This window comes from Mesoplodon mirus, assembly GCF_964341445.2.
Source record: "Mesoplodon mirus genome assembly, chromosome: 7".
NCBI lineage: Eukaryota > Metazoa > Chordata > Mammalia > Artiodactyla > Ziphiidae > Mesoplodon > Mesoplodon mirus.
The window spans coordinates 58,904,695-58,931,949 of record NC_138983.1 but is presented as its reverse complement, the minus strand read 5'-3'; the positions used below and the strand labels follow the sequence as shown (position 1 = coordinate 58,931,949).

At 41.8% G+C, this 27,255-nt stretch overlaps 1 protein-coding gene and 1 pseudogene across 4 annotated transcripts; one reads left to right on the top strand and one right to left on the bottom strand.

Moving 5' to 3' along the window:
• TRIM21 (tripartite motif containing 21) lies at nt 1-9,149 on the top strand. 3 transcript variants are annotated; one of them, XM_082628885.1, is made up of 7 exons: nt 1-66; nt 1,145-1,599; nt 2,100-2,195; nt 3,476-3,706; nt 6,423-6,445; nt 7,122-7,222; nt 7,519-9,149. In XM_082628885.1, the coding sequence occupies exons 2-7, from the start codon at nt 1,192-1,194 to the stop codon at nt 8,067-8,069; spliced, it is 1,410 nt and encodes a 469-aa protein (XP_082485011.1). In that variant the 5' UTR covers nt 1-66; nt 1,145-1,191; the 3' UTR covers nt 8,070-9,149. The 3 variants fall into 3 exon arrangements, with proteins under 3 accessions (XP_082485011.1, XP_082485013.1, XP_082485012.1); XM_082628887.1 differs by lacking the exon at nt 1-66 and adding an exon at nt 786-913; XM_082628886.1 differs by lacking the exon at nt 1-66 and adding an exon at nt 1,000-1,033.
• A 3,356-nt stretch (nt 9,150-12,505) lies between these two features.
• Nucleotides 12,506-13,677, bottom strand: LOC309808535 (olfactory receptor 52B4-like; annotated as a pseudogene). The gene is made up of 2 exons: nt 13,587-13,677; nt 12,506-13,345 (listed from the first exon to the last, which is right to left on the bottom strand). The product of its transcript is annotated as an olfactory receptor 52B4-like (transcript).
• Nucleotides 13,678-27,255: the final 13,578 nt, after the last annotated feature.

Here is a 27,255-nt window from a genome sequence, read left to right as displayed (position 1 = left end):
GGCCTTTGACAGGAAATCGAAAGTGAAACGGGGAGCCGGCTAGTATCTGCTAAGTTCTTTGAAAAGGTGAGTGAATTTGGCTAGACGGAGGTCCCCCAGCCCTGCCTTGGGGACCTCTCTCCCCTTCCCCAGATCTGAAGAGCCCCTTCCTAAGCAGTGCCCACCCCTAGAGCCTGCGATCTCACTTTTCCCTTCGCAGCAGGTCTCCCTCAACCCTAACCCAGCAGTTCTTCCCCTGCTGCCTGGGTGGAGGCTGGGCTGCGAACCTGACTTCCAGGAAGGAGCTCGGGCTGCCCTGCTGCCGGCACCTGAGCTGGGATGAAGGACCCAGGGAAACTGGGAGAACTAGGATGGCAACCTAGCTCGGAGGGTGGTCCAGGGGAGCCCGGTGTGGGGTGGGTCTGCAATCCCTGAGACTCCCATCCCCAAAAGGCCCCCTCTGGAGGTGAGAGGGACAGGGTTGCTTAGAATGTTAGAAACGTATGGGTCTATGCCCTGGAAGAAACGAAGACAGGTGCCAGGTTCAGAGTAGCTGAGAGAAGAGCCCAGGGAGTGCTCAATCAACCACACATTTGTGTGTATGTGTGTGTGTATACACATATGTATATACACATATACATATGTGCATGTACAGATATATACTTATGAGAATATATAAGAATAAATATAAATATTCTTATATATATTCAGATTACAGATAGATGTAGATAGTTCCTGCCATTATTGCAAAAATTAATGAAGATCTATGTGAAGTATGTAGCACTTGGCACATGGAAGATGCATGGTAAATGGTCGCTACTATTAGGATTAGCTCTCAACAGAGTCGAAGACCAGTGGCCTGAGATGGAAGATGGACAGGTAAAGCCCGAGCACTGAGGGCTTAAGAAGAGATGGACATGATGAAAGTCGAATTGTAAGCAGCAGTATCTCAGGTTCTCAACAATTTTTGCTATCTCTTTTGGGGACTCAGTTTCCCCTTCTGTCTGACTGGATCAGTGAACCAGACTATGGAGGAGAAGCTCTTGTTATTCAGGTTGAGTTCCTTTTCTTGTTTTCACTCTCCCTGGTGGTTTCCCTTGAATTGTCTTGCTTTTCTCACACAGCTCTTCTCATCTCCTCCTTTCCTCTTCTTCTCTCCCACTAGGCCACTGGAAGATCTCCCCAGTGTTGCTTAGTAGGAACATTACCCCTATGGCCTCAGCAGTGCCCTTGGCAATGATGTGGGAGGAGGTCACGTGCCCTATCTGCCTGGATCCCATGGTGGAGCCCATGAGCATCGAATGTGGTCACAGCTTCTGCCAGGAATGCATCTCTGAGGTTGGGAAAGCTGGAGGCAGTGTCTGTCCTGTGTGCCGGCACCACTTCCTGCTCCGGAACCTCCGGCCCAATCGACAGGTGGCCAACATGGTGGAGAATCTTAGAAAAATCAGCCAGGATGCCAAGGAGGGCACACAAGGGGAGCTCTGTGTGGTGCACAGAGAGAAACTTCACCTATTTTGTAAGGAAGATGGGAAGGCCCTTTGCTGGGTGTGTTCCCAGTCCCAGAAACACCGTGGCCACCCCATGGTCCCTATTGAGGAGGCTGCTCAGGAGTACCAGGTGAGGCCTTAGCATGGAGGCACGAACAGGTAGAAAGGAGATAGGGCCTTGATGACTGCTTTGTTCCCCAGGGCTGGGAATGGGAGAGAGTCACCTGTGGAGTTCAGGGGATGGGGAAAGGATGGGGGTCTCCTGCCTTCTGTGTCTTATTTAAGGGGAGAATTGCAAGCTCAGCACAATTTTCTCATTCCCCAGGAGCAGAGTATATGTTATGGGGAAATGCTGCATGGATCATGTTTCCTTGTGGCCTCCTGGTTAATTAAGAATGAGTAGTGCCCCCGTCCCCACTACCCTAACAGTGTGGCTCTGTTTTGTAAGAAACATCAGGCTTTTTCCAAAGTCTTCCCATCCACAGAATTCCTACCCCAAAAAGACTCTAGTTCTTGCTCATCCTCTGCACTCAGACTTTTCTAAGAATCAGTATGATCTTCCCCCACCTCATGCCACCGCATCTTACTTCTTGATCTGAGTGGGCATTAACCTGCTATCTTTCTCTGCAGGAGAAGCTCCAGGTGGCACTACAGAAACTAAGAAACAAGCAGGAGTTGACTGAGAAGTTGGAAGTGGATGTTGCAATGAAGAAAGCAGCCTGGAAGGCAAGAGTCATGTCCTGAAGGGAATCTTAGAAGCCTGGGGAGGGTCCAGGGTCCTGGACTCAGGAAAGCCCTAACCATAGCTATGCCAGTCCCTATATCTCACTCCCCAAGAACCAACTGTCCCCTAGGTCTCCTGATGGAGGGGAATAAAAAAGGGTGGAGCTCAAAGAGAGCTTCCAATCAGATGGAGAGTCTTAACAGAAGCTGCTGAGGGACAAGACACACCCTGAAGCTCCTTCTCCTTGAGCCTAGTCTCTGGAGATGACAGCACAGAGCCTCAGTGTCTGAGATGGAGGAATCCCAGGAGGGACGCCAATGACTTGGCCCATCGGGAAATGACAAGGGCTGTGAGGAACAGACTTAAGGGAACCATCAAGGTCTAAGGTAGGAAAAACAGTCTGACCAGTTGGTTGCTTGACCATGTCCAGGTCACTGGTCCAAGTGTAATGGAGAGCTACAGCTTGTTCTGCACCAGGAATTAGGAGGCGGGGCGTGCCAGGGACTAGAAGGGAGGGGAAGGAGCTCAAGGCCAGGAGATCCCAGAAGAGGAAGATTTGGGACCGGGGAAAGGTGAGTCAGGCTGTGGTGGCAAAAGAGGTCATCCTGTGTCATCGAGTGACCCTCCAGTTACAAGCAGGAGAGAGCAAGCCAAGAATATCCCAAAGACTCCTTTTCCCCAGAACTTAGGAACGGGGTTGTGAGCCTGTCTTTGCGAGGTTGTTGGCAGTGGGGCCGGGTGTTACTCTCTCAGTTACTCACTGAGATATGAAGACCAAGGGGCATGTTTGGGTGGCAATTTGAAGGAGGTTGAGGAAATCTCCGATACCATAGGCAGATGCCGCTGCGGTTGGAGGGCAGCCATGGTGCGCTCCCAGCAGCCCCGTTCCCCTCTTAGTCCCAGGAGTCTCAGCCCCCCACCTCCCCAGCAAAATTGTAGACGTGTGTGTTTATTCCCAGACAGAGCCAGAGTGGTGAGTCTTCCAGGAATAGAAATAGATATGGGCACTTCCATTCCCAAAGCTTAGGAGACTGATAAAAAACCACCTCTAGGGCTTCCCTGGTGGTGCAGTGGTTGAGAGTCCACCTGCCGATGCAGGGGACACAGGTTCGTGCCCCGGTCCGGGAGGATCCCACATGCCGCGGAGCAGCTGGGCCTGTGAGCCATGGCCTCTGAGCCTGCGCGTCCGGAGCCTGTGCTCCGCAATGGGAGAGGCCACAACAGTGAGAGGCCCACGTACCGCAAAAAAAAAAAAACTCTTTTCTTTCCATTGACACCAAAGGGGAAGGTTGAGGCACACAAATTGAGGATTCACCAAGAGTTTGTACGACAGAAAAACTTCCTGGCTGAAGAGGAGCAGAGGCAACTGCAGAAGCTGGAGGAGGATGAGAGGGAACAGCTGAGAGTCCTGGGGACCACAGAGGCCAGGTTGGCCCAGCAGAGCCAGGCCCTGCAGGAGCTGATCTCAGAACTAGAGAGGAGGAGTCGGGGCTCAGCTCTGGAACTGCTGCAGGTGAGGCCTGAGGACGGGCTCCCCTCTGAGATTCAAGGAGTAATTGAAAAAAGCCAGAGCTCTTCGGGGCTACCTTCAGAGCACACAGAGACTTGGTCCCTGGAGTTTTCTTAAATAAAACAAACTGGAATTCAGACCCATGAGTGGTTTGCATTCAAGGCATGGAAAGATACAAATTTAGGTGGGAATATTCCATGCAACAATTAAAAGAAATGGACATCTCTGGTAAGTGCCTGCTCTAATACATACCAGATTCATGACTTTAATCTTTCTGAGGATCAGGTTTCTCATGTGTTAAATGGATATTATAGTATTACATATCTCAAAGAGACAGTAGCCTGGCCCCAGCCCTGCCACCAATTCTCTCTGTTACCCTAAATTGTCATTTTCCTTTCCTAGACCTAATTTCTCCATTTGTGAAACAAGGGGGGGGGAGTGGGCTAAATAACAGGGGTTCCCCAGGCTTTAGTCATAAATTTATCATCTTTACACTTTCTGCTACTTCTGTGAACTACCCAAATGATTTGAGCATGTTACTTTTTTCTTTAAATTGTCTCACTCTTTTACCTGAATAAATTTAGTTTAAAAGGAAATTTGTCCTCAAAGACAAATATCATGATATCACTTATATGTGACTGTAAAAAAATAATACAAAGGAACTTATTTTACAAAATAGAAACAGACTCACAGACATAAAAAACAGACTTATGGCTACCAAGGGGGAAAGGGGATGAGAGATAAATTAGAGATTTGGGACTAACAGATATACACTACTGTATATAAAGTAGATAAATAACAAGGACCTACTGAATAACACAGGGAACTGTATTCAATATCTTGCAATAATCTATAATGGAAAAGAATCTGAAAAAGAATCGATATGTATATATATATATATGTGTAACTGAATCACTTTGCCGTACACCTGAAACATTAACTATACTTCAGTTAAAATCAACTATACTTCAATTTAAAGAAAAGAAAAAAAAGAGACAGGGGACAAAAAAAGGGTCCACTCTTGGGAAAGCCACACAGGGTCCTGCTCGGTTTCAGTACATATAAAATGCTTAGAACAGTACCTGGAATACAGTATGTGGTTGCATAAATGTTAGTTAATTTTATTATCATTTGTATTATGAACTACCTACTGAACATAAAAACAGTAGATTGGAAATGAGGAAATAAAGCTAAAAGTAAAATAACTGAGAAAATAAAATTAAACCTTGTGAGCATAATTTTGTCCTCCCAGGAAAATCAGGACCAGGAAGTGAGAATTTTAGAGAAATATTAAAATGTGACTTTGTTTCTCCCTTATTTGGCCTAAGCCAGTGTTCTCATTTGGTAATATAGCTTAGATGTACATGCTAATGGCACGATTTATTGAGTTATATGGCTATCCTTGTGACTTTGCTTGTTCTATGCCTGTTTCCTAATCTGTAAATGGAATATAAATAACAGTACTTACCTAATAGGAGTTTAGTAATAATTAAACAAGACAAGCTATACAAAAAAAAAAAAAAGAAAAAGAAACTTGTCCTAAACAATAGTAGCCATGTGTTATGTTACTGATACCTTTTCTAATGTGTTTCGTAACAATAATATTAATAACTGCAAATTCTTAAATAGCACATATAACATACCAGGTGTTTAGTCCCTCGTGACAATGCAATGAGTTGGATGCTACTGTTATCCCTGTTTCATAGATGAGAAAACTAAGGTGCAGAGATGTGAAGAGATTTAGTGAGAGACTAAAGCTAAGTAGCTTAACCAAGTTCACCTGAATAGTAAGAGGTATTAAGTAGAGCACACATCAATGAATTTATAAAAAATAGTTTTTAGAAAAACATAAATTCATTGATGTGTGTTCTACTTAAAGTCATCTCACATCCACCAATGATATGCTTGCCTCACTTTGGGAACCTTTGGACTAGATGGTCTCAAAAGTCCCTCTATGCTGTAACATTCTATGGTTTCTATTTTCCCCACACCTTTTCACTGTCTCTGGGTCAGATATGGTCATGAAGCCATTTCTGGTTTGTGCAAAAAAGCCCACAGGATTGATTTGACTTGGCAGCCTCTCTTCTTCCCCTTATCTAAATCTTGCTTCTGCCCAGCACTGAGCAGAGCTTTCTAAGGCACTTTTGCCTGGGCCTAGGAGCCTGCCAGTTCCCAGGTAAGGACCCCAACCCCTGCCACAGAATATTCTCAGATGTTCTGGTTTCACATATGACGGGGGCTACATTAACTACAGCAGAGGACAGAACTCTAACTAGCCAGCCCTTCCTCCCCAAATGGTGCAAGCCCACAAATAAGAGCAGTTTCTGTGCATTCTGTGCAAGCTGACTTGGCCATTCTTTCTCTGTGACTGTCTGTGGGCCTCAGCCAGGCTGGCTATTTGCCCCTTTTTTCTCTCCTACCCACCCGCATCAAGAATCTAGTCTTTTTAATTTGTTTTCTGAGTCAGAGTTTGTAAGCTGCTCTTGCTTCCCCTAACTGTAAGTCACACCCATGCTGGGTTTCTGCTTCCCCCACAAGCACCCACACATGCCTTTTGTTCCAAGCTAGTCAGAAGCCTCTTTTGGGCCTTGGCCCAGAGGGATGGGGCAGAGAGCAGTGTCCTGTGAACCTCAGGGTGGCATCGCGTCACCCACAGGACTGAAGTCTCAGTCGTAAACCAATGACTCCAGATCTTACTCTCTGTCTCTTTTCTCCTCAGGAGGTGAAAAGTGTCCTGGAAAGGTAAGGAGAGGTTTTCTTTGTTAGAGGATGGGGCAGCAGGAGGCATATATACCTGTGAAAAAGGTTTTGAGTTAGAAAATGTGCACTGAAGTTATCCCCATCCTCTTCCCTATTCTCAAAGATCCAATCCTCCATAAAATATTTTCTGGTCTCAGAAGGCTAATTAATGGACATCTCAGTTGGTGAGTTGCCCAAAGTAAATGGACTGTAATGTCTTCACAAAGTGAAGTTATGACCAACAGGGAAGTTCTGAGTCTACAGCCTGCTGGGACTCTTTCTTTAAAAAGAATCTAACCAGTTTCAAACCTCCCAGAAAGAGCCATGGGTGAGACCCACGATAGGGGTGAGACTCCTTAGGTTCCTCATGGAAGTGATTCAGCCTGTATCAGACACCTTGATGTACAATGAAACAGAATGTGCTTGCGTGGTGACCTCAGGCTCGGAGTGGAGATACAGACTGTCCAGGTGCTGCAGAGGCCCATTGTAGCCAGCAAGGCTTGGATAGAAACTAAATCCTACCTCCTTTTGCCCTTCACCCTCGGGAATCCTAACACAGGAGGTGTTTTTGCAAATTTGCATTATATTAAATGATCAGTCCTCCCTGAAGGCGATTATAGCAACAGGATTTGGGTGAGGTAGGAGTTGGAGTCAGGGTCTCTAACTCTTTCTCCCCCAGGAGTGAGTCCTGCAACCTGAAGGAGCTGGACATCACCTCCCCAGACCTGAGGAATGTGTACTATGTGCCCGGGGTTAAGAAGATGCTGAGGACATGTGGAGGTGAGGCCAGTACCAGGGGTGTGGGACTGGCCTGCCAGGGAGTGAAAGGGGATAAGGAGGTTGCACAGTGCATCCCAGGGTGGGGGAGAGATGGCAGGTCAGAGTAGGTGGAGCAGGGGCAGAAATAGGGAAGATGGTTCCCTCAAAGGTCAGAGCAAGGGTCAGAGTTGGCTAGGGGGTCATTTCCTCACCCAGTGAGGCTCAGGGTCACCCTTTCATCCTCATCCCCCCACCACAGGCACAGGGTCACTGACTCCCCACACTCTCCTGGCCTGACTGTGGTCTTCTCTCTGCAGTACACATCACCCTGGATCCACATACAGCCAATCCGTGGCTCATCCTTTCGCAGAATCGGAGACAAGTGAGGCTTGGAAACACCCAGCAAGAAGTGCCTGAAAATGAGGAGAGATTTGATACCTACCCCATGGTCCTGGGTGCCCAGCGCTTTGACTCTGGAAAAGTTTACTGGGAGGTAGATGTGATGGGAAAGGAGGCCTGGGACCTGGGGGTTTGTAGAGACTCCGTGCAGAGGAAGGGGCAGTTTTCGCTCAGCCCCAACAATGGCTTCTGGACAATTTGGCTATGGAACAAACAAAACTATGAGGCTGGCACCTGCCCCCAGACTCCCCTCCACCTTCAGGTGCCTCCACGCCGAGTTGGGATCTTCCTAGACTATGAGGCCAGCACTGTTTCCTTCTACAACATCACTGACCATGGCTCCCTCATCTACACCTTCTCTGAATGTGCCTTCACTGGACCTCTGCGGCCCTTCTTCAATCCTGGTTTCAATGACGGAGGAAGAAATGCAGCCCCTCTGATCCTCTGTCCACTGATGATGGGCAGGTAGGGATCCAGATGGCTCTCTCTGGACACCAGCACCTCTCTGTTGGTTCCCCTTCTCAGCCACTGGCCCTGTCTCCTTTGCCCATGAACTCCAAACCACCTTTGTCTCTGCAGAGGTGTCAGGATGCCAGCAGGCAAACTTTGGCAGGGAGGTCACCGGAGGTCTATGTCAAATGACCTGCAACACCAATATTCCTGCCCTGCATTGCTTTATGATTCCCTCCATGAAACAAGCTACTTGTATTTGGCCCCCAAACTCATCTGGATCAACTAAAACATGTTTCTGCCTTCCTTATGTGATTTGAGTTTTGTTTTCTCCTTTCCATCTCTAGGCCTTTGGTCAGATCCCTACTATGTATCTTGCAAAGGGCTTCCTAAGTAAATTGGGCCTCAGTCTATCCCATCATTCCTGTCTCGTACACATCTAGGATTATCTTTCCAACATACACACATCAGATCATGAGTGGCTACCCACTGCCTATAGAAAAACAGCCATTAGCAGCCACACTTTTAAAATAAAGGCTGAGGTAATTCCCTGATGGCCCAGTGGTTAGGACTCCGCGCTTTCGCTGCTGAGGGTGCGGGTTCAATCCCTGGTCAGGGAACTAAGATCCGCAAGCCCCGTGGTGCAGCCAAATTTTAAAAAAAGGTAAAATAAAGGCTGAATTATGCATGCCTTAGATTGCCATGTTAAATATCCAGCCGGATGTGCTCCCCCATTCCCACTATTATCTCCCAACCACATCTTGTTGTTAGTGGGGTTGGTTAAAGGGCATATCAATATAAATGGCAGGTGTGATGGGTTTTGATATGCCAACTTGCCTAGGCTATAAGCCCCCAGTTTTTCAATCAAACACTAATCCAGATGTTGCTGTGAAGGTATTGTAGATGTCATCAAAGTCCATAATCATTTGACTTTAAATAAGGGAGACTGTCTTAGATAAGCTGGGTGGACCTAATGTTCAATCAGATGAAAGTCCTTAAGGGCAGATCTGAGGCTTTCCTGAAGAAGCTATTCCACTTGTGAACAGAAGCTTCAATGCATGCCCAAGAGTCCCAGCTTCCCCTTCCTGATAGCCTGCCCTGCAGATTTACAACTTGCTTTGCCAGCTCCCACTGTTGTATAAGTGAATGTTTTGCAATAAATAAGTAAATCTTTTAATATTTGTCTCCTGCTAGTTCTCCTTCTCCAGTTGAACCCTTACTGGTGTGAAGGCCAGGATAGAGGTAACGGTATCACTTGGTTTCAGCAAACTCTTTCTTGAATTTAAGCTTTTAAGGTTGGCACAATGAAGCTCTACACCTGAGCACCAGGTGCTGCCTGAGAGCCACTATCCTTCTAGGAACCCTGATTCCTTATCTAAATAGAATCTCAGATTGCCCTTAGCACATCTAAATATTTCATGAAAAACTTAGATACTATACAAAGATGTCAGTGACCTTAAAAAGAGCTTTTTGAATAAAGGAGTTGTTTCTAGGAATGAGTAATGGTCTATCTTAACACTGGACAGAAAGAAGATACTTTGATGGAAAGATAAAAAGAACGAATCCTCAGGCAAGAGACAACATCACAGAGTTAAATCAGCGTAAGTTGGCAAAGTCGACCAGTGCCTTGGTTGATACATTGGAGAGAATATGGAGGAGAAGTCAGTCCTCTATGAATGGGATGTACTGGGGGAGGGTTGGATTCTGTATACCCTACATGGGTCATAGAGAAATATTTTTTTAATAGAAGAGTAGGGTATGATATCAGCTTTTCTGCTTCTCTGTGTCTCTGTCTTGGGTTTGACCAATGTAAATGATGGTGGGGGTTTTTTCCCTTCAATTGATATACTGGTGGGAGGAGACTGCCATAATGATATAAACTCAAATATTCTCATTTCTCAAAATCTGAATACCTTGACATATTGGGTTACCCTGATACTTGGAGAGGTACATTACACAGATGACATACTGCCATCCCCTGGGTCTCCACCAAAAGGAATTAAATAGAGATTTCATAATATCTCAACTTTTATCCCCACCAATAATTACTAACAAGTCATCCAAGTACACACCTGCATGTCACACACAAGATTATCATAGTAAGCCAAAGACAAATATCATATGATATCATTTATATGTGGACTCTTAAAAGAAAATGATACAACTGAACTCATATACAAAACAGAAACAGACCCACAGACCTAGAAAATGAATTTATGCTTACCAAAGTTCAATTTTTTGGGATTGTACATATAAGAGAAATCATACTGTTTTTGTCTTTCTGTGTCTGGCTTATTTCGTTTAGTATAAGGTACTCCAGTTTTTTTCATGTTGTCACAAATAGCAGGATTTCCTTTTTTATGATTGAATAATATTCCATTGTGTATATGTACCACATTTTTCTTCTTTTTCTCCCAGCTTTATTGAGATATAACATTTTGTAAGTTTAAGGTATTCAATGTAATGATTTAATATACATATATATGCAAAATAATTACAACAATAAGGGTAGTTAACACATCTGTCATCTCACATAGTTACATTTGTGTATGTGTGTGGTGAGAACTTTTAAGATCTACTCTCTTAGGAACTTTCAAATACACAATACAGTATTGTTAGCTATAGTCATCATTCTGTGCATTACATCCTTATAACATATTCATCTTACAACTGGAAGTTTGTACCTTTGACCACCTTTACCCATTTCCCCTACTCCCAACCCCTCACCTCTGGCAACTACCAATCTGTTCCCTGTTTCTATGAGATTGTTTTTGTTTTTAGATTTTTGCTTTTAGATGTTGTTTTTAGATTTCACTTATAAATGATATCATACAGTATTTATCTTTAACTTATTTCATTTAATGTAATGTTTTCAAGGTTCATTCATGTTGTCACAAATGGCAAGATTTCCTTTTTGTCTAAATAACATAAATGTATATCTATGTGTCTGTGTGTATATATATATATATCACATTTTATTTATCCATTCATTTGTCAGTGGACACTTAGGTTGTTTCCATGTCTTGGTTATTGTAAATAATGCTGCAGTGAATATGGGGGTGCATATATCTCTTTGAGATACTGATATCATTGTTTTCAGATATATACCCAGAAGTGGAATTTCTGAATCATATGATAGTACTATGTTTACTTTTTTGAGGAACATCCATACTGTTTTTCATAATGGCTCCACAAATTTACATTCCCACCAACAGTGCACAAGTGTTCCCCTTTCTCCATATCCTTGTTGACATTTGTTATCTCGTTTGTTTGTTTGTTTGTTTTTTGATGATAGCCATTCTAACAGGTTTCAGGTGATATCTCATTGTGGTTTTGACTCACATTTCCCTGGTAATTAATGATGTTGAGGATCTCTTCATGTTCCTATTGGTTATTTGTATGTCTTCTTTGAAAAAGTTCTAATCAGGTCTTTTGATCATTTTTTTAGTCAGGTTATTTGTTTTTTGTTTTTTGTGGGGTTTTTGCTATTGAGTTTTGCTACTGAGTTTCATGGCTTCCTTATATATTTGGATATTAACCGCTTAACAGATATATGATTTGCAAATATTTTCTCCCATTCCATAGTTGCCTTTTCATTTTACTGATTGTTTGCTTTGCTGTGCAGAAGCTTTTTAGTTCGATGTAGTCCCACATCTTTATTTTGCTTTTGTTGCCTGTACTTTTGGTGTGATATCAAGAAAATCATTGCCAAGACCAATATCAAGAAGTGTTTCTCTATATTTTCTTCCAAGATTTTTATAGTTTCAGGACTTCCATTTAAGTCTTTAATCCACTTCAAGTTAACTTTTGTATATGGCGTACAATAAGGGCCCAATTTTAATCTTTTGCATGTGAATATCCAGTTTTCCTAACATCATTTATTAAGAGACTGTCCTTTCCTCATTGAGAATTCTTGACACCCTTATCAAAGATTAATTGACCTTATATGCAAGTGTTTATTTCTGGGTTCTTTGTTCCATTGGTCCCTTTTCTAATTCAGAATAAAAGTTTATAGATATAAATATAGATATCTCAAATGTATATATTATTAAATTAATATAATTCTGCCTATAGGTTTTAATTTCAATGTCCTAGACAAGTTCATTTTAGAAAACAATTCTCATTGTTTAATATGATTTAGTTTGGTTTTGATATTTCTACTTTTCTGGAACCCTATGCATGCGCTATGAAGAGTCTCTAAGAGAATAAGTAACTTCCTCCAGGTCAAACACATCACTTTTGGTGAACCCAGGACTCAAAGCTAATTCTGATCTGACAACTTGTGCTCTTTCCTAAACACCACCTTTCTCAAGATAACATGGCATTCTATCTTTAAAAGCCATGACAAATCACTTTGTTCACAGTCAGTACCACCTTTTGTTCATAAACCTCTACAAAGTAGGCAAAGGAAATGTGAGGTCCTATGTTGATAAACATATCACCTGTCATACAAACTCAGCAGTGTTTCCACTGTGAAGACAAAGTACTAACCACACACTCTTGAATCTGCCTGGTCTTGACCCCATAAATGATGGGGTTTAGCATAGGAGGGGCTAACATGCAGATGTTTGCCAGCAGAATGTGGGCATAAGCAGGAACATGATGCCCTAACTGCTGGGCAATTATGGTAAAAATGCCAGTAAGTTGAACATGGAAATGACCCCAAGATGGGAGCCACACATGCCTAGGGCCTTTTGCCAAACTCCTCGGGAAGGGAGGCGGAAGACTGCATTGAGGATGAAGGTATAGGAAACCAAGATGTGCAAGGCATCTGTCCCTACAGTAGAGAGCAGAGCAGACAAGCCATACCAGACATTGACACGAATGTCAGCACAAGCAAATTTAGCAACAGCCATGCGCTCACATTGCTATGGCAGAAAGGTAGTCTCTTCACGAGGAACACATCTGGGAGTATCACAGAGAAGATCCTCAGGACCACAGCCAGACCAACCCTTATGATTACTTCACAATGGAGCACTGTGACATAGCGCAGTGGGTCACAGATGGCCACACAGCTGTCAAATGCCATGGCCCACAGAATTCCTGACTCAGCAATGAAGGTGGCATGGATGAAGAAGATTTGGGTGACACAGCCATCAAGGGAAATCTCTCCAGCATGGAATCAGAATATGGCCAGGGCTTTGGGCACAGTGGTAGTGGACAAGATGAGGTCAGCCACAGCCAGCATGCAGAGGAAGAAGTACTTGGGTTCATGGAGGCTGCACTCAGTGACGATGATGAAGACAAGGAGGCTATTCCCAAGGACAGCAACAAGGTAAGAAATAAAGAAGGGGGCTTCCCTGGTGGCGCAGTGGTTGAGAGTCCGCCTGCCGATGCAGGGGACACGGGTTCATGCCCCGGTTCGGGAAGATCCCACATGCCGCGGAGCGGCTGGGCCCGTGAGCCATGGCCGCTGAGCCTGCGCGTCCAGAGCCTGTGCTCCGCAACGGGAGAGGCCACAACAGTGGGAGGCCCGCGTACAGCAAAAAAAAAAAAAAAAAAAGAAAGAAAGAAAGAAAAGAAATAAAGAAGGGGCAAGAGATCCGTATGTGCTGGTCTTCCAGGCCAGGGATCCCCAGCAGAATGAAGAGTGAATGGCTGGTACCAGTGTGGTTGGGGGTTGCCATGCCTGGGATGAGTCATTTGGATGTTGGTATATGGGATTTGGCAGTCATCTCTTCTCTCTTTCCAAAAAGGTGAATGGGGCTGGAGTGGGGGAAGTGGAAACAGATCATTTTTCACTGAATGAGAAGTAGAAAGGGACCTGGTCAGGAAATCAGGAAACATGGGTTAAAACTCCTTGCCATTCTATTCACCAGCTATGTGATCTCAGTAAAACTACTTCCCTGCTCTGGGTTTCTCTTTTATCACTTTAAAACTAAAGTTGAACTAGATATCTGTAAGAGAGTTGTTCCAGCTCTAGAATGCCATAGGATCTTAGCATCAGATTATTACAAACAGTTGAGAGCTGTGAATATCACTGCAGTTTCCACTTTGACCATCAGAATGGGATATGCATCTCAAAAGGCAAATGGTAACTGAGTTATCAATTTAACAAACCTTACTGAACACACTGAGCATGTACCATGGCTCCTGGAGGACCTACTTGAGGGGAGACAGACAATTAAACAAAATAGCTATACAATACAGATAGTGTAGAAGAATGTTAAACACAGGGGCTGTGGAAACATGGAAAGTTTTCTAGGAGTTCAGAAAAGTTTTTCTAAAGGTGCCACCCTGAGTTGAACCTTGAAAAATAAGTAAGAGTTTGCCAAGTAAAGTCATGAGGGGAGAGGAGAACACAAAGTCACAGAGATCTGAAAGGACATGGAGTTTGAAGGAAAATTATCATGATTCGGGTTATGATAGCCTGGAGGACATGGCACGAAATGATAGGAAATAATGTCAGGCAGTGAAGTAGGGGCCACATCTCTGAGGGCTCTGGGTACAAGTGTAAGGAGTTTAGAATTTATGTTGAAGCAGTTGGAGCCACTGAAGGGTTTGTAGTGAGAGAACGGCATGGTGCAGTTTGCATTTGGGGTCGCTCTCTCTCTGGCAGTACTGTGTAAGAAGGGCGGGGAAGGGAAGAGGCAGGTTGGAGGACTGAGACAGAGATCGTTTAGGAGCAGCTCTGCACTAAGGGCTGCACGTGCATTATCTCAATCACCACCATGTGAGATAACTGTACTCATTTTCCCATTTTACCCATGGAGAGCAAAGAGAGCTTTCGTCATCCCCCCACCCAAGGTCTGGTAAATGGTGGAGCTAGAATTTGGCTACCCACACCATGCTTTGAATCACATCACATCTACCTTACTCCACCTTGGTCCCCTTCATCAGGTGCTTGTTATTTCCTGACTCCTGATCCAAGGGAGAAAACAAAAGTCACCTGTTGTTAATTACCTTAACCACCCTCATTCTGCCACCTACAAATTTATATTTGAATTGTCTTTTCCCTCCCGCTCCCATTCAAGGCTCAGCCCTCCATTGGTGCACTGGACTCCAACCTTCTCTGCATTAATCTGTCACTCTGGTAATTTCAAACTCTCCCTTTCTTCTGGCCCCTTCTTAGTGTGCCTCTTCCCCTGTTCACCTCAGTTTTACAAAAGGAGGGATGTGCACTCTTCATCTATTCTCTTACCACCCTCGTAATCTTTACCCAATGCCATTTTACTTAACACAAATATGCCACTAAAGTTTCCTTTTCCAAAATAATCTATCATATCACAGTTGCCAAATATAATATTACTTTTCATTTCTTATTACTAGTAATCTCCAATTTCTATCATTAATACTTCTTTATTTGATGATAGCAACCATTAAATATCTACTGTTAGATATATTTATTATTTCTAATTATTGCACCAAACGTATGAAATTGAAAGTATCACTAGTTCATGCGTGAAGAAACTAATCTCATATAGGCAACTGCCCAAAGTCAAACAACCTGTTAGAGGCTAAGCTGATATTTGAATCCAAGATTATTAAAGCCAAAGCTTCCATTAGCTTTTGAAACGTCCACTTTCGTTTGTTGATTACCTAACCACCTTTCTTTGGCTTCCTCTCCACTCCCTTCTCATTCTTTTATTTTGCCAGAATGTCTGAGACATGTAAGACAATGTAATAGAGGAAAAATCCTATGGGCTTTAGACCTACCTGAGTTCAATTCCAGCTCTGCCTGCTTCAAATCCACAAACACACAAACTTTCATTCATATTACCATATTATCATACACATTCATTTATACAGTCACAACACATATTTGCTCACTCAAATTTTGATGATTTACACACTAACACACATTTTCCCTATTCACACAAACAGCCCTTCCCCATGAACGCACATGCACACACACAGACACACACATACACACACACTTTTAAACTTTCCTTCATGTAGATACCCACCAAAATTCACACAGTCATTACCCAGTCAAACTCACTCTCACTTATCTAAGTCATAACTTTGCCTATCTCCATTCAGCATGCTGGCTTTCCTCCCATTAAATCAGTTTCCTCAGGGAGGTGGAGATTCCAAATGTTATTCAACTCTTACCTCTGCCTCCAGCCTGACAGTCCTCTAACATATGCCAGAACAAAGAACACTCTCTGGGAATGCAATTCACAAGACAACCCCCCACCCTGCTTCACCAGTTCCACCCTGGAATTGCCCAAACATGAATCAGAGATGTAAAATATCAATGCTGGTTGATACTTTATACCAGCGGTCGTCAAACTGCTGCCTGTGGGCCAAATCCTGCCCACCACCTTCTTTTATAAATAAAATCTTATTGGAACACAACCATGCCCAGTTATTTACGTATTGTCTGTGACTGCTTTCGTGAGACAGATTGAATAGTTGCAGCAGAGACCACATTCGAAACAAAATATTTGCTGTTGCCCTTTACAAAAAATTTTTGGCAATCCCTGCTTTAGAATAATTTTGCATGATTTATTACTTACAAAAGCCACAGAAGGAAAGGCAATTTTCCCAAGGCTACAGAGGAAGTAAGATTTCTTGCCTATCATGCCACTGTTTCCACCATGCCACAAAGATTCTGCAGACACATTCTGGTCTGTCCTCTCTGACTCTGCTCTCAGGGGATGGAAAATTCCTAATAGAGCCTCTATTGGGTGACCAAAGGATGAAGACAATTCATTATTGTTTCCCATCTCTCTCATCAATAAACTCAGCATTTCCCACCTCCTTTATCCCCACCATTCCTGCCCATAGGCAGAAGGACCCAAAGAGGCACCAGCCCATCCTGGTCAGTACCAACCTACATCTCTCCTCACCCCAAACTGTCTATCACAGCCATCAGGAATCGCAGACTGGAGCCATGCCCCTGCCTAGATGGCAGGGTATTCCGATAACACCAGCAGACTGTGTTCAATGGCCAGGGGACCAAGCCGGAGGAGGAACTGCAGGGCAAATTATTTTTTCTCTGAGCATCTTTGGGGACCATGGGCTTACTCATGTGACTCTCTTCTCCCCTAGGATCTCCTCTACTGAGGATCTCCTTAGTGATGTAACTGTAAAGCCCTTAACCCTTCTTGTCTGAGTGCCAGAAGCCTCATGTGAAAAGAATGCCGGAGAGGTTATATGAGCCTAAGAGAGAAAAGGAGGTGGGAGAGAAGTTTTGGAGTGAGAGGTCAGGGCAAAGGATGGGAATTGTTAAGTCCCCGGAACTTGGTCAAGTCCCCGGAACTTATTCCAGTGCATCTTCATCAACCCTGACTTCCAGAAGGCATAGAAACACTTCAGGAGCTGGAGTATTATAGAGCAGCGGTCCCCAACATTTTTGGAACCAGGGACTGGTTTCGTGGAAGACAATTTTTCCACAGACAGTGGGGGCGGGGGGGCGGGGGGGAAGGCAGGTTTCAGGATGATTCAAGGGCATTACATTTATTGTGCACTTTATTTCTATTATTATTACATTGTAATATATAATTAAATAACGATACAACTCACCATGATGCAGAATCACTGGGAGCCCTGAGCTTGTTTTCACTTGCCACTCACTGATAGGGTTTTGATATGAGTCGACAAGCAATTGATTTATTATGGTCTTTGTGCAGTCAAACCTCTCTGCTAATGATAATCGGTATTTGCAGCTGCTCCCCAGTGCCAGCATCACCGCCTCAGCTCCACCTCAGATCGTCTGGCATTAGATTCTCATAAGGAGCTTGCAACCCAGATCCTTCACATGCGCAGTTAACACTAAGGTTCCCGCTCCTATGAGAATCTAATGCCGCAGCTGATCTGAGAGGAGGCGGAGCTCAGGCAGTAATGCGAGCAATGGGAAGCAGCTGTAAATACAGCTCGATTGCCCGCCACTTATCTCCTGCTGTGCGGCCCAGTTCCTAACAGGCCACGGACTGGTACCGGTCCGTGGCCCGTGGGCTGGGGATCCCTGCTATAGAGTCTCTCAAACATTCATGTATTCACATTCATCACTCATTCAAGCCAATGTGTATTAAGTGCTAACTATGTTAATGGCACCATAATGAGATGTTGAACAAAATCAAATCCACTTAAAATTTAATTATACTGTTTTGTATTTAGACTAATGCTTTGATTCTTTCATTGAAGGATTTTCTTTTTTAATTATTTATTTATTTTCATTGAAGTAGAGTTGATGTACAATATTATATGTTACAAGTGTACAATACAGTAATTCACAATTTTTAAAGGTTATATTCCATTTACAGTTATTATAAAATATTGGTTATGTTCTTTGTGTTGTACAATATATCCCTGTAGCTTATTTTATACATAATAGTTTGTACCTCTTAATCCCCTCCCCCTATATAGCTCCTCCTCCCTTTCCTCCCCCCACTGGTAACCACTAGTTTGTTCTCTATATGTGAGTCTGTTTCTTTTCTGTTATATCCACTAGTTTGTTGTATTTTTTAGATTCCTCATATAAGTGACATCATACAATATTTGTCTTTCTCTGTCTGACTTATTTCACTTAGCATAATACCCTCCAGGTCCATACATGTTGTTGCAAATGGCAAATCTTCATTCTTTGTTATGGCTGAGTAGCATTCCATTGTGTGTGTGTGTGTGTGTGTGTGTATCTTCTTTATCCATTTATCTGTTGGACACTTCCATATCTTGGCAACTGTAAATAGTGCTGCTATGAACATTGGGGTGTATCTTTTTGAATTAGCATCTTTTGGAGGGATATATACCCAACAGTGGAGTTTCTGGGTCATATGGTAGTTTTCTTTTGTTTTTGTTTTTTGGCTGTGTTGGGTCTTTGTTGCTGCGTGGGGGCTTTCTCTAGTTGTGACGAGTAGGGGCTACTCTTGGTTGCAGTGCATGGGCTTCTCATTGCGGTGGCTTCTCTTTGTTATGGAGCACGGGCTCTAGGCGCATGGGCTTCAGTAGTTGTGGCACACAGGCTCTAGAGCTCAGGCTCAGTAGTTGTGGTGCACAGACTTAGCTGCTCCACAGCATGTGGGATCTTCCAGAACCAGGGCTCACACCCATGTCCCCTGCATTGGTAGGCGGATTCTTAACCACTGCACCATCAGGGAAGTTGGTAGTTTTATTTTTAGTATTTTGAAGACCCTCCATACTGTTTTCCACAGTGGCTGCCCCAAATTACATTCCCATCAACAGTGTACCACGGTTCCCTTTTTCAGGGGATTTTCACTGGAACATTTTCATTGATAACCCTCCAAGTTTTTCTCTGCTCTATTTATGGATTTTTACATTGTGATGATGGATCATATTGTACATGTGCCATGCTCTTTAATTTCATAATATAGAAATTTTCAATGGTAACAAACGTTCTGTCAACATTTTTGTTCTGCTCCTCTATTACAGCTGCATTTGTCTTCAGTATGACACAATGCCACACACATTGTTAGTACAGGTATACCTCAGAGATATTTCTGGTTCAGATCCAGACCACCACAATAAAGTGAATATCACAATAAAGCAATGACACAAATTTTTTATTTCCCCGCGTATCCAAAATATATTTACACTATACTAGGCTATTATGTGTGCAATAGCATTGTCTTTAAAAAACAATGTACATACCTTAATTTAAAAATACTTTATTGCTAAAAAATGTTACCCATCATCTGAGGCTTCAGTGAGTCCTAATCTTTTTGTTAGTGAAGGATCTTGCTTCTGTGTTGATGGTTGCTGACTAGTCAGGATGGTGGTGGCTGAAAGTTAGGTAGCTGTGGCAATTTCTTAAAATAAAACAACAAGGAAGTTTACCACATTGATTGACTCTTCCTTTCACAAATGATTTCTCTGTAACATGCAATGCTGTTTGACAGCATTTTACCCACAGTAGAACTTCCTTCAAAATTGAAGTCAGTCATCTCAAACCCTGCTGCTGCTTTATCAACTAAGCTTCTGTAATGTTCTAAATCCTTTGTTGTCATTTCAACGGTTTCACAGTATCTTCACCAGGAGTAGATTCCATCTTAAGAAACCACTTTCTTTGCTCATCTGAAAGAAGCAACCCTTAATCCACTAAAGTTTTATCATGAGATTGCAGCAATTTTGTCACATCTTCAGGCTCATCTTCTAATTCCAGTTCTCTTGCTATTTCCACCACTTCTGCAGTTACTTCCTCCACTGAAGTCTTGAACCTTTCAAAGTTATCCATGAGTGTTGGAGTTAGCTTCTTCCAAACTCCTGTTAATATTGATATTTTGACTTCATACCATAAATCATGAATGTTCTCAATAGTATCTGGAATGGTGAATCTTTTCCAGAAGGATTTCAATTTACTTTGTCCATGTCCACCAGGGGAATCACTATCAATGGCAGCTATAGCTGTATGAAATGTGTTTCTTAAATAACAAGACTTATATATTACTCCTTTATCCATGCACTGTAGAAGGGATATTGTGTCAGCAGTCATGAAAGCAATATTAATTTCATTGTACATCTTCCATCAAAGCTCTTGGGTGACAAGGTCATTGTCAATGAGCAGTAACAGTTTGAAAGGAGTCTCTTTTTCTGAGCAGTAGATCTCAACAGTGGCTTAAACTATTCAGTAAACCATGTTGTAAATAGATGTGCTGTCATCCAAGCTTTGTTTTTCCATTTTAGAGCACAGGCAGAGTAGATTTAGCCTGATTCTTAAGAGCTCTGGGATTTTGGAATGGTAAGTGAGCATTGGCTTCAACTTAAATTTACCAGCTGCATTATTCCCTAACATGAAAGTCAGCCTGTTCTTTGAAGCTTTGAAGCCAGGCATTGACCTCCTCTCTAGCTCTGAAAGTGCTCGATGGCATCTTCTTCCAATACAAGTCTGTTTCATCTACACTGAAACTCTGTTGTTTAGTGTAGCCACCTTCATTAACTATCTTAGCTGTATCTTCTGGATAACTTGCTGCAGTTTCTACATCAGGACTTGCTGCTTCATCTTGCACTTTTATGTTGTATGATGGCTTCTTTTCTTAAACCTCATGAACCAACCTCTGCTACACATTCAAACTTTTCTTCTGCAACTTCCTCAGTTCTCTCAGTCTTCATAGAATTTAAGAGAGTTTGGGGCTTGCTCTGGATTAGACTTTGGCTTAAGGGAATGTTGTGGCTTGTTGGATCTTCTATCCAGACCACTAACTTTCTCCATATCAGTAATAAGGCTGTTTGACTTCCTCATCATTCACTGGAGTGGCACTTTCTTTTTTTTTTCTTTTTTTTTTTTTTTTTTTTTGTGGTACACGGGCCTCTCACTGTTGTGGCCTCTCCTGTTGCAGAGCACAGGCTCCAGACGTTCAGGCTCAGCGGCCATGGCTCACGGGCCTAACCGCTCCGCGGCATGTGGGATCTTCCCAGACCGGGGCATGAACCCATGTCCCCTGCATCGGCAGGCACACCCTCAACCACTGTGCCACCAGGGAAGCCCTGGAGTGGCACTTTTAATTTCCTTCAGGAATTTCCTTTGCATTTCCAACTTGGCTAACTGTTTAGCACAAGAATCCTAGCTTTCGGCCTATCTTGGTTTTCAACATGTCTTCCCCATTAAGTTTAATCATTTTTAGCTTTTGATTTAAAGTGAGAAATGTGTGACTCTTCCCTCACTTGAACACAAGAAGGCCATTGTAGGATTATTAATTGACCTAATTTCAATATCGTTGCATCTCAGGCAATAGACAGGCTTAAGGAGAGGGAGAGAGATGAGCAGTCAAAACACACACATTTATCATCAAGTTTTCTCTGTCTTATGTGCAAACAGTTCTTGCTACCCCGAAACAATTATAAGAGTAATATCAAAGATCATTGATCACAGTTCACTATAATAAATATAATAATAATGAAAAGGTTTGAAATACTGAGCGAAATATCAAAATGTGACAAAGAGGCACAAAGTGAACAAATGCTGCTGGAAAAAATGAGCTGACAGACCTGCTCGATGCAGAGTTGCCACAAACCTTCTATTTGTAAACAAATAAAAATGCAATACCTCAAAGTGCAATAAAGCAAAGCACAGTAAAATGATGTATGCCTGTACTCTGTAAGTATTTCTTGAAAAAATTTGTAAATAAATATTCCACCTTCGTGATGTACTAAAATATGTTTAACCTATCCACTAATATTGAATATTTATATAGCTACCATTTTCCTCTGTTAAATATATTCTATGATGACTGATGAAAGAAATCAAAGATGATACAAACAGATGGAAAGATATACCATGTTCTTGAATTGGAAGAATCAACATTGTGAAAATGACTATACTACCCAAAGCAATCTACAGATTCAGTGCAATCCCTATCAAATTACCAATGGCATTTTTCACAGAACTAGAACAAAAAAAATTTACAATTTGTATGGAAACACAGAAGACCCAGAATAGCCAAAGCAATCTTGTGAAAGAAAAATGGAGCTGGAGGAATCAGGCTCCCTGACTTCAGACTATACTACAAAGCTACAGTAATCAAGACAGTATGGTACTGGTACAAAAACAGAAATATAGATCAATGGAACAGGATAGAAAGCCCAGAGATAAACCCACACACATATGGTCACCTTATGTTTGACAAAGGAGGCAAGAATATACAATGGAGAAAAGACAGCCTCTTCAATAAGTGGTGCTAGGAAAACTGGACACCTATATGTAAAAGAATGAAATTAGAACACCCCTAACACCATACACAAAAATAAACTCAAAATGGATTACAGACCTAAATGTAAGGCCACAGACTATCAAACTCTTAGAGGAAAACATAGGCAGAACACTCTGTGGCATAAATCACAGCAAGATCCTTTTTCATCTACCTCCTAGAAAAATGGAAATAAAAACAAAAATAAACAAATGGGACCTAATGAAACTTAAAAGCTTTTGCACAGAAAAGGAAACCATAAAGAAGAGGAAAAGACAACCCTCAGAATGGGTGAAAATATTCGCAAACAAAGCAACTGACAAAGGATTAATCTCCAAAATTTACAAGCAGCTCATGCAGCTCAATATTAAAAAAACAAACAACCCAATCCAAAAATGAGCAGAAGACCAAAATAGACATTTCTCCAAAGAAGACATACAGATTGCCAACAAACACATGAAAAGATGCTCAACATCACTAATCATTAGACAAATGCAATGGAGCCACAACGACCCAAAACCTATGGGATGCAGCAAAAGCAGTTCTAAGGGGGAAGTTTATAGCAATACAATCCCACCTTAAGAAACAGGAGACAACTCGAATAAACAACCTAACCTTGCACCTAAAGCAATTAGAGAAAGAAGAACAAAAACACCCCAAAGTTAGCAGAAGGAAAGAAATCATAAAAGTCAGATCAGAAATAAGTGAAAAAGAAATGAAGGAAACGATAGCAAAGATCAATAAAACTAAAAGCTGGTTCTTTGAGAAGATAAACAAAATTGATAAACCATTAGCCAGAATCATCAAGAAAAAAAGGGAGAAGACTCAAATCAGTAGAATTAGAAATGAAAAAGGAGAAGTAACAACTGACACTGCAGAAATACAAAAGATCATGAGAGTTTACTACAAGCAACTCTATGCCAATAAAATGGACAATCTGGAAGAAATGGACAAATTCTTAGAAATGCACAACCTGCCAAGACTGAATGAGGAAGAAATAGAAAATATGAACAGACCAATCACAAGCACTGAAATTGAAACTGTGATAAAAAATCTTCCAACAAACAAAAGCCCAGGACCAGATGGCTTCACAAGCGAATTCTATCAAACATTGAGAGAAGAGCTAACACCTATCCTTCTCAAACTCTTCCAAAATATAGCAGAGGGAGGAACACTCCCAAACTCATTCTACGAGGCCACCATCACCTTGATACCAAAACCAGAAAAGGATGCCACAAAGAAAGAAAACTACAGGCCAATATCACTGATGAACATAGATGCAAAAATCCTCAACAACATACTAGCAAACAGAATCCAACAGCACATTCAAAGGATCATACACCATGATCAAGTGGGGTTTATCCCAGGAATGCAAGGATTCCTCAATATACGCAAATCAACGTGATACACCATATTAAGAAATTGAAGGAGAAAAACCATATGATCATCTCAATAGATGCAGAGAAAGCTTTCAACAAAATTCAACACCCATTTATGATAAAAACCCTGCAGAAAGTAGGCACAGAGGGAACTTTCCTCAACATATTAAAGGCCATACATGACAAACCCACAGCCAACATCGTCCTCAATGGTGAAAAACTGAAACCATTTCCACTAAGATCAGGAACAAGACAAGGTTGCCCACTCTCACCACTCTTATTCAACATAGTTTTGGAAGTTTTAGCCATAGCAATCAGAGAAGAAAAGGAAATAAAAGGAATCCAAATCGGAAAAGAAGAAGTAAAGCTGTCACTGTTTGCAGATGACATGATACTATACATAGAGAATCCTAAAGATGCTACCAGAAAACTACTAGAGCTAATCAATGAATTTGGTAAAGTAGTAGGATACAAAATTAATGCACAGAAAACTCTGGCATTCCTATATATTTATGATGAAAAATCTGAAAGTGAAATCAAGAAAACACTCCCATTTACCATTGCAACAAAAAGAATAAAATATCTAGGAATAAACCTACCTAAGGAGACAAAAGACCTGTATGCAGAAAATTATAAGACACTGATGAAAGAAATTAAAGATGATACAAATAGATGGAGAGATATACCATGTTCTTGGATTGGAAGAATCAACATTGTGAAAATGACTCTACTACCCAAAGCAATCTACAGATTCAATGCAATCCCTATCAAACTACCACTGGCATTTTTCACAGAACTAGAACAAAAAATTTCACAATTTGTATGGAAACACAAAAGACCCCGAATAGCCACAGTAATCTTGAGAAAGAAACATGCAGCTGGAGGAATCAGGCTCCCTGACTTCAGACTATACTACAAAGCTACAGTAATCAAGACAGTATGGTACTGGCACAAAAACAGAAAGATAGATCAATGGAACAGGATAGAAAGCCCAGAGTTAAACCCACGCACAAAATGTCACCTTATCTTTGATAAAGGAGGCAGGAATGTACAGTGGAGAAAGGACAGCCTCTTCAATAAGTGGTGCTGGGAAAACTGGACAGGGACATGTAAAAGTATGAGATTAGATCACTCCCTAACACCATACACAAAAATAAGCTCAAAATGGATTAAAGACCCAAATGTAAGGCCAGAAACTATCAAACTCTTAGAGGAAAACATAGGCAGAACCCTCTATGACATAAATCACAGCAAGATCCTTTTTGACCCACCTCCTAGAGAAATGGAAATAAAGACAAAAATAAACACATGGGACTGAATGAAACTTAAAAGCTTTTGTGCAGCAAAGGAAACCATAAACAAGACCAAAAGACAACCCTCAGAATGGGAGAAAATATTTGCAAATGAAGCAACTGACAAAGGATTAATCTCCAAAATTTATAAACAGCTCATGCAGCTCAATATTAAAAAAACAAACAACCCAATCCAAAAATGGGCAGAAGACCTAAATAGACATTTCTCCACAGAAGATATACAGACTGCCAACAAACACATGAAAGAATGCTCAACATCTTTAATCATTAGAGACGCAGATGTAGAGAACGGACTTGAGGACACGCTGGGGAAGGGGAAGCTGGAATGAAGTGAGAGAGTAGCACTGATATATATATACTACCAGATGTAAAATGTATGGCTAGTGGGAAGCTGCTGCATAGCACAGGGAGATCAGCTCGATGCTTTGTGAAGACCTAGAGGAGTGGGATAGAGAGGGTGGGAGGGAGGCTCAAGAGGGAGGGGATATAGCGATACATATATACATATAGCTGATTCACTTTGTTGTACAGCAGAAACTAACACAATATTGTAAAGCAATTATACTCCAATAAAGACATTTAAAAAATATATTCTGTGACGAAACATAGAAAACAAACTTATGTATACCAAAGGGGAAAGAGGGGGGATAAATTACACACCATTATATATAAAATAGGTAAGCAACAGCATTTACTGTGCAACACAGGGGAAAATATTCAATATCTTGTAAAAACTTATAATGAAAAATTATCTGAAAAAATTATATATATATATATAACTGAATCACTTTGATGTACATCTGAAACTAATAGAATATTATAAACCAACTATACTTCACTAAAAAAATTCTGTGATGAGTATATTAATAAACTTCTGTATGTTTTCCAGATTATTTTATTTAAATATTCAATATTCAAAAGAAGGAAATTATTATGGCAATGTTTCTATTTCTATGTAGTTTTTATTGATGTAATTTTCTCATACTTTCATAATTATTTATAGTTCTTTTTTTGTGATGAAGTTAAATTTTTTCACTGGCAACCTACTCTGTGCCAGGCACTTTGCAATACAAGAGTGAACAACACAGGTGCCTTTGTGGAATTTATGGTACAGAGACAAAAAGCAAAATCCTCCAGTTAAGTTTTTGGGTTTTTTTGCGGTACGCGGGCCTCTCACTGTTGTGGCCTCTCCCGTTGCGGAGCACAGGCTCCGGACGCGCAGGCTCAGCGGCCATGGCTCACGGACCTAGCCGCTCCGTGGCATGTGGGATCTTCCCGGACCGGGGCACAAACCCGTGTCCCCTGCGTCGGCAGGCGGACTCCCAACCACTACGCCACCAGGGAAGCCCTAGTTAAGTATTTTTGTTCATTAGTACTTTGCTGCCATATATTTAGAACCTGTGGGAGCATTATAACTATTTTATATATAATGGTGTGTATATTCTCAGGTTTTGTTCCAAAATAATGCTCATTCACTTTCTTATAGACTAATGTTGCTTTGAGACTCATGCTATCTCCCTTCTACTCTTCAATGCTGTCTTAAGTTCTTTTCAATTCCCTCATAAACAAATGCATGCAAGTCATTACATTAGTATTAGAGGGACTTTGGTGTCAATATGGAAAGCTAATTCTTCATCCTGTGCTCTTGATTCCATTTCCTCCTAATCTTAGTTGTCTTTCCCTTCACTCTACTGTAGTTATTCACTCCCATAACCCCCTCCTTTCTCCTCTTCCAAATTCACTAATTCTAACATCCCACTGTCCAGCCACAAGTACTTAAGCCCAAGTATGTCTTAACTATGCCTGTTTTTTAAGCCTCACAAAAACTGCTAATCTATTAACACTACAATTTTCTTTCAAAACCACCAACCCACTCTGTGATTCTTAAGTTTAGATTCCATGCTCTTCATTATAATAAATCTCTT

Bases quoted from the DNA above. Each gene is read 5' to 3' on its own strand.
- TRIM21 (XM_082628885.1), top strand. From the start codon at position 1,192: ATGGCCTCAGCAGTGCCCTTGGCAATGATGTGGGAGGAGGTCACGTGC. The intron at 2,196-3,475 runs GCAAGAGTCATG...TTGACACCAAAG, and splicing joins TGAAGAAAGCAGCCTGGAAG to GGGAAGGTTGAGGCACACAA. The intron at 7,223-7,518 runs GTGAGGCCAGTA...TTCTCTCTGCAG, and splicing joins GATGCTGAGGACATGTGGAG to TACACATCACCCTGGATCCA.